We start from the raw sequence: 12,368 nt of genomic DNA on the forward strand, positions 1-12,368 counted from the left end.
AAACATATAAGATTCTGTGATTATGTGAGCATGGGAAGACGGTAAAGGCAAGGTGTGGGAAACAATGATGCCCTTGCTTATATTTTGGAAAATTTAGAACTTTCTCTTAGAGATCATTAACTACTTAATAGACAATCTTTCTTTTTTAAAAATATATTTTATTAATATATTCATATTACATCTCAGTTGTTATCCCATCCCTTGTATCCTCCCATTTTCCCCTTACTCCCCTCCCCTATGACTGACTGAGGGGAACCTCCTCCCTCTGTATATGCTCATAGGGTATTAAGTCTCTTCTTGGTAGCCTGCTATAGATGATATGTTGTTTAGGGGAAGGTAATTAAGGACATTGATCCTGAAAATTCAAGGTAAAATATTCACGACAGCTTCAGGGCTGGGAGGTCTCATGGCCCACCATTGCTCAGATTTCTGTTTAGTGGTTCCATCATGAGCAAATATTCCTTACATAACTTGAAAGCTGGAGACATGCCGGAGCCATCAGGCCTTGCTTCTTTAGTCCCTCCCCCAGGACTAAAAATACTCCAGCCATCTGGTGCCTAGTGCAGTACACGCCAGCATCAGTTTGCCCTGAGGAATTTGGACAGAGTGTGGAGGTGACAGAGCAGTACCGTATGGAAGTGCCTCACCTCTACTGGACCCTTTCTCTTTTGTCCAGCTGCTTCTCACCAGCTTGCAGCTAACTGGTGAACAGCAGTGACAGCAGAGGTGAGATTGAGGGAAGGCAGCTTCATAGAATCTGGGTCTTGCTCCTCTGAGGCAGTGAAAAGCAGCTGGAGGTCATTGCTAAGGTGAGGCTTAAGAAGAAGGTGAGAAGTCCGCCCGGAGGGATTCGGTGTTCTTGGCATGCCACCTTTAGAAGATGTCCTGTCTAAGTCCAATGGAGCATGCACAAAGCTGTCCTTAGCTCTAAAACGTGTTTCACACCCTTTCCAAAGAATCAGAAGAAAGACAAGCAAACCTCTATTAGCAAAAAATAAGCTCCAACCCTGGTTATTTTATAACTGAAACCCTCTGAAAAGTTTTCAGGCCAGATCAGAGCTTTGGGGGTACAATGGTCTACAGAAACACATGTTCATGTTAAGGAGTCCTCCAAGTGCCAGAAGCTGAACTACCTGAGTTTAATACTATAAAATCACACAAATCTCAGGCGATTGATTTAGATCTTTGTACTTTTAGCCATTTGTCATTTGGTCGTTTGATGTTGGTGCACTACAGTTAAAAATATCAAATATTTTCATATAGTATATGCACTCGAGAATGAATAAGGTGACATTTTAAGTTGGTAGCCTTTTATTCAGTTGTTCCTGAATATAATGGGGTATTTTTGGTATGACCCACACTCAAGTCTGAGAAGACAGCTAGCGTCCCATTGCCCTGGCAGAGTCTTTTGCCAATTCGAGCAGTCTTTTCTTAACACTAGAGGTCAATATAGCAGGACACAAATCTCTCAGAAATATGAATTAGTTTTCAAGATGTTGACATCATCTGTTACTAAGACCTTGGTTGAAAGTTGACAATAAGTTCGATACCTAAGGATTCTTCACCGGTCACGACGAACACAACACCAGGCAGAGGAGACAGCCAAAGAGTCATGCTATTTTTCCATAGTTAACATCCTGAAACCTTAGAAACTACTCTCAACCGTAAAGATTAACATACTATCCTTTTCCCCACTATCTGTGACTCTCTCAACAGCAGCAAATGACTATTCGCTCACAAGTGGCAGGCATGTGACAATGAGGGGCCAGAATGCCACCACCTTCAGTTTTTCAAGACTGGGCAGACCTAAGACAATCTGAAAGCCAGTCAATGGAATGAACTGTGCTTTCTACGTTTAAATTTACATCTATCCATATCCACATGTGAGGTGCACCATTCACACACTCATCCTTATACATTTTCACATTTTAGGAATAATTATTTCTTTGCTTATGCTTCCTTGTTTTCCACTCAGTAGCTCATGCTTCCACTCCCATCATGTCTTGCTGAGTGAAAATCTCTATGTTGGTAGTTTTTGTTCTTATTATTGGAGTTTTCCATCCAAACATCTTCGAATTCTTTGTAACTCAATTGTAGTTTTGGTATACTATTAAAACGAGGTCTCCCGGATGATAACCTCTGACATTGCAACACTTGTCCATCTGTACTTGACCTACAAAGAGTCCCTGGTCTGTATTTTACTTGTGAAATCCTGTTTTTTTTTAAATTTTTTATTAATTTATTCTTGTTACATCTCAATGGCTATCCCATCCCTTGTATCCTCCCATTCTTCCCTCCCTCCCATTTTCCCCTTATTCCCCTCCCCTATGACAATTAGTGAAATCCTGTTTTAATACAAAAGCGTGCAGAACCTTTAAAAAGGGAAGCTTACCACTCCAGTAAATGCATCTTATTGTCCAGACAATTTTGATTCTTACAAGGTAAGAGATCACAGCATGGTGACTCTTGTTTGCATTGGGAAATGCAAGATAGACTTTTGGTTCCCCTGCCATCTAACAGGACAATCAGCCTCACTATGTTGATGACTTTACAATCATCTCACCTAGGGAGCTCCTTTGCTTCAACAAGATACTTTTTTAATGTTTTTGTTTTTTTGAATTCTAAAGACTGACAGCCAGTGAGGGTGCTGAGCCAAAGGGTCTCAAATGCCTTTAGAACCTACCTGCATATTGATGCCATTCTGAAAATATTGAAATAAAAATTGACCGTCGTCACTTTATAACTGTGGTCATAATTTTTTCCCATTCAAGATGGGCAAGGGTTCTCTTACCTTCCTCGCACCTTTATGTCTGAGATTGCATAAAAGTAACGAGCCAAATGTAGTTCATCCACAAATATTTCCCCAACAGCCGGTCTCAACAGCCTGATCCTCAGGTCTGTGACTGTGAAGAAATCTCTGAGTTTCTTAGTTGTATCCAGCTGTCCATAGAGGGAAGCCATATTTCGTAGTCGAGGTCCAGCAAAGAACGCAAACCTATCTTTGATCTCAAAGTGGATTATTTTGCTATTTGTGGAGTACCCAGTGGAGTATTCCTCTGTGCAGATGATTTCTAAGACGGTGTGCTGGGATAAATCCCTCACGGACTTCGGGTCCATGTGAAATGCATCTAGGCAGTCTGTGGCATAATACTGATAGGGCTGCCAGGTTCGTCCGTAATCAAGAGACTTCTCCAGGATCATTTGGTCTGGACGCCCTGATTCAAAGGTCATAACTATGTTGTCTGTGAGCTCAATGGTTTTGCTCCAAGACAAAGTGATGTTAACCTGGAGAGGTTTAGGGTACTCCTTCCAAGTAGCAGATTGCCAAAATGTGGAGGGATGTCTTCCTTCAAAATCAAACATCAGCTCCGGAGGGTGGGCCAGTTCAGGGGTACTTGCATCACACTCATTATTGCACATGTAAGGGTTGCCCTGTGAAAGAAGAAGAAAGGAGGGTGCATTAAATGCTGGCTCAACACCATCTTACCTTACAGCTAATTACTAACAAACTAGGACAAAAAACCAACAAGAACAAAATCACTAAACATTTCAAGTTCCCTAACTGAATTATCCTGTAAAATAAATAGCCTTTTAAAACATACTATGGGATGATGAAGAGATGAATTAGCAGCTGAGAACACTGCTAATTAAGAAGACCCAGGTTCAATTCCTAGCACCTACCTGGCAGCTCACAATTGTCTCTAACTCCAGTTCCAGGACATCAGATGCCCTCTTGTGACCTCCTCAGGCACTAGGCATACAAGTGGTACACAGACATACAAAACACTCATACACATAACATATAAAAAATCTTGTAAAATTATTATAATAATTCTCTTATGTTCCCCTGGACTTCAAAGTATGAGAACAGCTTATTTATGCCATGTGTGTTAGACCCATAATGTGATCCTAGAGACACAGAGTTCAGAACTTCTTAATAGCTCAAGCCTTCCATTTTCTCCTAAGAAGGTCTTGCTGGGAACCAAGAAAGGCAGAGGGAAATCCCTTTCTGACGTGACATCTCTTAGAACATGGTTCCTTTTATTGTAAAAATGTTTTAAATTAAAATATAGGCTGGGTGTGGTGGCACTCGCCTTTAATCCCAGCACTCAAGGCAGAGGCAGAGGCAGAGGCAGGCGGATCAGTCACTGTGAGTTCGAGGCCAACCTGGTCTACAAAGTGAGCCTAGGTCAGTCAAGGCTACAGAGGGAAACCCTGTCTCGAAAAATCAAGAGAGAGAGAGAGAAAGAGAGAGAGAGAGAGAGAGAGAGAGAGAGAGAGAGAGAGAGAGAGAGAGAGAGAGAGAGAGAGAAATTACACTATAATTACAGAATTTCTCTCCCTTTCTTCCAATTCCTCCCATGTATCCATGTATTCTCCATTGTTCTCTTTTAAAATTCATGGCTTAAGAGAAATTGTGTGTGTGTGTGTGTGTGTGTGTGTGTGTGTGTGTGTGTGTATGTGTATGTGTGTACTCCTAAATGTATATAAATATATATAAATATATATAAATACAGTCTTCTCAGTACATAATGTTACTTATGTATGTTTTCAGGGCTGATTCTTTGGTATTGGATAGTCACTTGATATGCTCTTTCCTGGGGATGACTATTTCTCTCACTCTCAGGATACCTTAGTTGCCCATAGCTCTTTGTCTAAGGTTAAGGTCTCCTAAGCTTCCCCCTTTCCACTCGACATATCTACCAACGTCATCCTTATTCAAGTATTATTTGGGTGTGGTTATTTAACAATTCCCTTTCAAGCAGAGCTTTAGACGTAGCCATGAATGGCAGGTGCATAACCCACGTCCTACATTGCCAAGGATACCCTCATTAACATTCAGCTTCCTCCTGGCTTTTGCCTCTGGTCTGTCATACTTCACCCAGTCCCTGCTTCATAAAAATCCACTTTTAAAATGGTTACTTTATTCACCATAAATCATTAAAATGTGGAACACTGCAGGCTCTAGGGCTTGGTCCAAACATCTGGCATCCTAATAGCTAGATATGAGAAGAGTGCTCTGGAATGTCTTGGACTGAGGATGTGTTCCAAGTAATGGGACACGGAAGCCCACTATAGTTATGCCCCAGTATCCTTGAGGGATTGGTTCCAGGCCCTCCATGGATACCCAAATCTGCCTAATCTAAAATGGCATAACATTTGCATAGAAGCTCCACATACTTTAAATCATCTGGAGATGATTTAAATGTAAATGTTATGTAAATAGTTACTACAGCGCATTCTTCCGGGAGCATTGACAAGGAATAATCAGTACATTTGCAGCGCAGAGTCAACCACCCTGGGCTTGACTATACAGCACGAAAACCATCAAACAAGGAACGCTGACAAGGGAATGAGGACCTGTGAATGGCAGGAGGCTGCAACACAGTGTGCCTTCACGTTGTTTATTCTAGTGAGTTGAGCACAGTGCTCTGAATGGAGCAGAGGCACTTTTGCTGTTGGCAGCTTTCTGCATTTCCCCCCATGTCCTCAGTCCACGGTTGGTTGACTGAACATGTGGATTCTTCAGGCTGAGGGGAACCAGCTCTCCAGGTGATGAAGAAGAGGCTGTACCAAACCAGACACTTGTGTGTTTGTTTCTTTGCACCTGCCCGTAGGCATCTCTCAGTGGGTGTTATTATTTTTCCCCTTTCAAATGCTACTTCCCCTACTCCCCAGTCAAACAAGGTGATGTAGAAATAAACCGCCCTGTCATGTCACAAGTTGTAAAACTGTTTCTGCTACACTAAATGGCTCTCCTCAGCTTCCACTAGTAGAATCTGGAAGGAATGACTCAGTATTTTTTTTTTTTTAATTTTTCTTTAAAAAGAAAAGCAAATAATAACATTAAAGTCTGCTGTTCAGGTATAGTGAACAGTTTCCCTTCATTTCCTGGAGTTAGGTTACAAGACCCTCAGGAAATATTTCAAAACCTCTAGTTACAGTACATCCAATATATACATCCTACATCTAATTAACCTACAAAAATAGTTATTTATAATTTTGCACAATACAAAAATTAACAATGACTCATAATTAGACAGAACAATGTGTTATAATAAAAACTGCATGAATGAGGTCACTCTCAAACTATTTTTACATGCTCCTCCTTTTTGGACAGATATGGACTGTACAGTGTCTATGTAATGTAATGAGGTAAGTGGGTGACACAGGTGACATAGTGTTGGCTAATAGAATATGAATCCCATGATGCTGGGTATTGATGTTCTGAGGACTGGGGCTGCTACCCAGTGACTAGTCAGTGGGCAGTATCCACAGTGTGAACACAAAGATAAAGTGTTCTCATTTCCACAAAGGATGGGATAGAGTCAAACAGTAAGATTTCTTCATGTTACTTACAACAGGGCACAAGGTAAAGGTCAAACAAAGTGACTATTTCTATGTTTTCCCATCTTGAAATTTTGGACCACAGTTGGCCATGAATAGCTAGCTGACACTATGCAAAAGTACACTACAGATCAAAGGAATTACTATATTTCTCTCACCCTGTTTTGGCTATTTTTGAGTATGGTTGTCAGGAAATATCTACCTTCTCATATCGTCCTCAGTCATTGTCTTGGAATTACACTTAGAATTCTTTTTTTACTCTTTTCATGAACTGTAAGGTTTTGATGATATCATCTGTTGGATGCGTGAGATGGATCTTGAGCAATTAATTTACACCATAGATATAGGCTCTCAGTTACCTGCTGACTCTTGTGAAATACAGGATGGGCACTGAAGAACTGCTCTGTCCTCCCTAGAGGCAGCTTGCTCCTACCTAGTCAGCTAATAAGCTCTCCCCCTTCCCCATTAAAGCAATTGAATCTGGTCATTGGCAACAGGTTTGGGAGACTCAGGTATAATTGAGATGAGGCAGGAGAAAGGAGAGAAGGGATATTATGTGAGAAACAGAACTGTTTTAAAAATATACTCAAGAAATCAGTGATAATGGGAATGTTGCTGTACGTTTCTCTCAAGTTTCAATTCCCTATTCCTGATCCCAGCATCTGTGGGTGCTATTTATAGGCATCCCCTTCAAAACGAGCTGGGGCGGGGGCGAGGGTGGGGGCGGGTAACTTTCTGTTCCAGGTGGAATAAATCACCAAATTTATTATTATTTAAATTCTCTTAAGCATACCGGAGCGCCAAATGCAAAGCTCTGCAAACTGGCAAAGGCTTTTTATGGAGGGCTATAAATATTGTGGAATCTGTCAGGATTTATAAATTCCAAATAGATGTAAATGCACATTTTACCGGAAGGGGTCAGATTTACAGAGATCATACCTTCATTTGAAATTTACTTCTAAAATACGATCACTTCGAAACCTGTCAGCATGCAGCCGTCTGCTTCACCTCGAAGTTGGATGCTACCACCTTCCTTCTGACTGGAGCATTGTCACCTGTGGCCCGGAGTGTGGGAACAAAGGAAGTTGCCTTTGTTGGATTGGAGTTATCCTGCGTTTATTTTAACTCTTGGTGGAAGACAGTATCTGTTCACCTTTAGCTTTGGTGTGCAAAGATTCTCAGATAGGGCACAAGATACTGGGACCAAAGCAAGTGGAGGCACATCAGGCTAAGTCTGATGCATCAATAAAAACAATAAAAGAAATTTGTTGAAGAAATCTGTCTAAAAGGTATTCACCCATTCATGGAATAAAACGGGGTGTCGATGAATATCCCCTTTACCTCCATTCAGTCTGTGCTTAGACACTTTACATATCCTGAGCAATCTCTGTCAGCCCTCCCTCAGAGAAGAGAAATTCTAGCATATAAGTGTTAGGAAACTTGCCAAAGTTCCTAAAAGCCTGTGGGAAGCCGAGCCAGCATAAATCCCTGATGTGTTCTATGCCCACCCAGTGGAAGTTCCTGTCATATGCTTTGTTTTAGGAACGCTGTTGACCCATCATGAGAAAATGCCTAAGATCCAATGAGGTTTTTTTTTTCTTTTTAATTTTAAAAAGCAGCTTAAGTTAGGCCTGATGAGCCCCATGTGCACCTGAGATGCCTTGAAATAAGAAACCTTTCCTAACGTCAGAAGATATACCTACTTTCACTCACTTGAGCCCCTCTTAAACTTAGAAACCCCTGTTTATATTCTGTAGAATTGGTGCTGGGGCCAGAACTCTTCGAGAACCTCTGCTTCATGCTATTCTGAGAATTGTACCTATGTGAGTTTTGGAGGGCACCTCGTGCCTCTACTTTAGTCCTGTCATAAAGATACAGCTACAGAAAACCTGGGTCTGTGATTTGTCCTTTAGGAAGAAGTGTCCTTCGCCCCTTGGCCTCAGCAGGACAGCCAGCTCTGTGTTTCTCACAGTTTCTCACAGGTTCACACAGATTTAGTGTTTCAGGTGCCTGAAAGATGTGAGAAAAGTTTCATACATTGAACAATTTCTATTGATCGTCCACTATATGACTGTATTAAACAGCTTGTCTTGACCTGGCTGTGGGGCTTCCATTCCAGGCGGAGGCCATGCACTAAGTAAATAAATACACAATGTTCTATAATGCTATGTGGTGATGAGTGCTTTGGGAAAATAAAGCTGACTTGGGGCGCGGATTTGGGAGAGGGCAGCTTATTGTAATTTCATACTGCGAGGTCAGGGAAGGTCTCCCTGATAACATGACATTTGAGCAGATTAAGAACAATTTGTAATTTACACAGGGGATCATCAGAGGAGGTGGCAAGAATGACAGGGTTGTCCTTCAGCCGACTCTACTGTTAGGGGTGTTTCAGCAGCACAGCAATTTATTGCAATCGATGGGTAAACAAATCATCTGAAATGAGAATCTACACCAAATGAGTGCTGATACCAAAAAAGGGGGGGGGGAATCAATCCACTGTCTCCCTTATTTCATGGCACTCATGCTCCTGCAGGAGATTGATGATTTGATAGCTATTAACATAATTTACCGAAAGACAGTGATGCTGGGAGAGAATTAGCAGAGGAAGAAATAAAGGGAGGTAGGAGAATATTTCATTCCCATCCTATATATAGGTGAGAGAGAAAGAAAACAAAGGAAGCTAAAGGAATCAAAAATCTTACCATTCCCAATAAAGCTGAAGGAAAGATTATATGCTAAAATATTTAGTGTAAATATTTCACGTGGATGTGATCTGCAATACTGTTGTTACAGAGTATTATCAGTAGGAAACAATTCTTGTTAAAGGGATTAGGTTAATTAAATTTTAGACTACTCCAACTCCGCCCTAATCCCTTCTAATAACAACAAGAATGAAATTTGTATAAGAAAATGCAACTTTTCCCCATTTGTGAAAACAAAGAGTGTTTCTTGCTGTTGACGCTCACAGATGTGGCATCAACATTGTGGGTAGTTGCTCTGTGGCCCAGCAGGCATCCTTAAGTAGTTCTTAATTTAAGATCCTGTGTCTACAGGAAAGCAGAAAAAATATATGACTACATAGAGAGTATTTACACCATATGAGATATCTAAATAATTAAACTTATATTACTATTAAGTATTTTTATAACAATTATAACATCACATGTGATGCTTCCTTTCATTTAAAAAATATTAATATTTTACCTCTGGGAGAATTGAAATTACTTATTAATTATCAATGTGTTAGCTCAGTGTAATGTTATTATTTCTTAATGTGCTTTCGGAAATCAAAGGATGAGTACAATGGACTACATACGTTCCCTGTTTCAGTGGATGGAGGTCTTTTTCTTCTGCCAATTGGTACTTTGAAAGACCATCCTTTCACCTAAGCTCCGTGAGGCCTTTCAGAGTTAAAGAGAAATCCTATGTGCCCAGTATTACTGTAAAACACAAGGTACTATCAGTTTGACCTATCTTTCAGAGATCTACCTATCATCAAACAAAAGGGAATTAAAACAGCTGGAAATGGAAAGAGGACTCAGGGCACATTTGTTGGTTTATGTTACCATAAGTTACATCACAAACAGGGTGTGCTAGCAGGAGGCTGTGTGAAACATTTGGGTTTGCACTCAAACCCATCTTGGAAAACACAGAGAGCTACTGACATTTGTGTCTGGCTAATCTCTACTCATATTGATCAGCGAAAGAGGAAGAACACACAAAGACAGGAAGAAGCCCTGCGGGATGGCCCTTCCACACTGTGGCTGCCTTGTTTCAGAAATAAACATGACTATGGATTTGCCAATTCAAGGCCTTTAAAAGGATTCCAAAGCTGGCAGATCCAGGGAGGAACTGTGATCCTAGAGTATTCTCTAAGTGCTAGGCTGAGGCACCTTTTTGTGCAGAATTCTTCTTTTCTACTTTCCCTGTCTCCCTGGGAACCCTCCAAACTCCCACTTTCATAGAGGCTGGCAGCTGACAACTTTATCTGAGAGTTGTAATTGTTCTAATTTTCCCCAGCCCCTCCTTAGAACTGCTTTGTCTCAACACTATACCTCTGATGCTTTCCTGGCTCACACATTGGAGGACCCAGGCTTCATGGCTTTTGTGATGACATTAAGACATCCTTGAAATGAGAGGTGGGACTTAGGCTGTTCTGAGCTTTCCATATTTCGTCTAGCAGCTCTGTTACTGGCACTGGGAAGAAGCAAAAGGAAATTCGGAGCAGAGTAGTAAGACCCAAGACAGAGGATATCTTTTTCAAAAGCCTGAAGGACACCAACATGGGCACACATGCAAGTGCTGGAGGGCACAGTCCTCAGAGAGGAAAGGCCCATAAGGGAGCATGTTCCCTTAGCTCCAAGGTTGTTAAGAAATCCTGTGAGTCTTCCCAACATAAGATATGAAAAACCTTTTTTGTGAGTGCATGAATCTCAGATTTTAGTTTTGAAAATATAGCTCTCCTAGAATAATAGGGGACAAAAGGATTTGGGTTTTTTTGTAAGATTATTTGTTGAGAAAGGGCCTTACTATGTAGCACAGGCTATCCTGGAAATCTCTATGTAGATTAGGCTGGCCTCAAACTCATGATCCTTCTGTCTCAGCCTCTGAAACCCTTGGTTTTGTTTTGTTTTGTTTTGTTTTTGTTTTTTGTTTTTTTTTATAACTTTGGAGTTATAAAGCGATTGTTCCATTTTCTAAGGAACCCCTCTGTTCATCGTGGAGTTTCCTCTCCCGGGCAGGCAGAGGCTTAATGTCTGATTGAAGTTACAGCTTGTTTCAATCTCTTCTCTGACAGTCCTAACACCTTGTGGACATTTTCACTCAAAAAACTAAAGTCAGGATAGCTTAACCTTTCCACAGTGAGAATCCTGGAAGCCACATCACAGATTGCGGGTCATAATAGACACCTGCACAAATCCCCACAGAAGATTTATGTTCAGGACTTTCAAACTGGTGAAGGCCATGGGGGTCAAGAAGACAACACTTCTAAAAAAGGACCCAAACATGCCCTTCTGCCACAAGCCATGCAAATGCAGTCCTGGATGGCAATCTACACCAGTGCTTTCTGTGTTCTGGGCAGGAGAGAACTATCAACAGAACCAAGCCAAACAGAAAAGGGATTTCTATCAACAAATATTGTAATAAGGCAACATGATGACATAAGGGGTTGAGAAATGGCTTTTCAAAAATTACTGTCTTAAAAATGCACAAATATTGGGTGAAAGATTTTGCTTCATACATAACTAGAACAGAGACGCAAGATAGAAATAGCTCAAAACTGAAGAGGGCAGCGGCCATTTAAGTTAAAGCAGTTTGAGGGAAACAAAGGGGTGATAATACATCCCAGAGCGGGAGCTGCAGTGCAGGAGGCATTGTGAGAGGCAGCTTGAGCTGAAAGCTCTGGTGTGATGCTCAAAACCATGGTCCTTCTTTTCACGCATGAGGACATAGACCCACGTCCACCTGACACACATATTCCTGGGGTCACCAGATGTGAAGGAATTTGCAAAGACCAATACTCCCCTTTGCTGAAGGGCTCCCTGGATCCTAAGAAGACGGAAGTGATTCCTACTTTATGGGATTCCAAAAGGATCAGCCTGTGGAGCCTCAAGACCACCACACTTGTTATGTATTGCAATCTCTTCCGAACTTATTCCTTGCTTATTGGATACTGGTTAAATGAGGATAGTCGCTCTTAGAGGGTGATTGTGAAAAATGTGGGACTAAGAACATGGCAAGAGGGGGAGGAAAAGACAGTACACAAGCAGCAAACGTTACTACACTCCCAGAAACAGTGCTGTGTACACGCAGGTAAGTAGAGGTTTCGACACCACAGCACAGCTCCCAGGAGTGTCTCTATCACTTCCTAGTACACAGTTGAGCACAGTTTTACATAACAATGGGTATTTCATCCAGTAACATACAAATTTTAAACTTAAGCACTCTCAGGAAAAATCCCAAAGGGATTTCATCCTTGGGACAGTTTGGAAGTTTGTATCTAGACCCACCTGACAAGA

At 41.3% G+C, this 12,368-nt stretch overlaps 1 protein-coding gene across 6 annotated transcripts in view; it reads right to left on the reverse strand.

The window, feature by feature from the left end:
• Positions 1-12,368, reverse strand: part of Ntng1 (netrin G1) — a 359,418-nt gene that overhangs the window by 149,866 nt on the left and 197,184 nt on the right. For all 6 annotated transcript variants that reach the window (XM_051165765.1, XM_051165762.1, XM_051165760.1 and 3 more), the window contains exon 2: positions 2,792-3,432. In XM_051165765.1, coding sequence (XP_051021722.1) covers positions 2,792-3,432 — 641 coding nt within the window. The remainder of the gene's footprint in view (positions 1-2,791; positions 3,433-12,368) is intronic.

This window comes from Acomys russatus, chromosome 23 (genome assembly GCF_903995435.1).
Source record: "Acomys russatus chromosome 23, mAcoRus1.1, whole genome shotgun sequence".
NCBI lineage: Eukaryota > Metazoa > Chordata > Mammalia > Rodentia > Muridae > Acomys > Acomys russatus.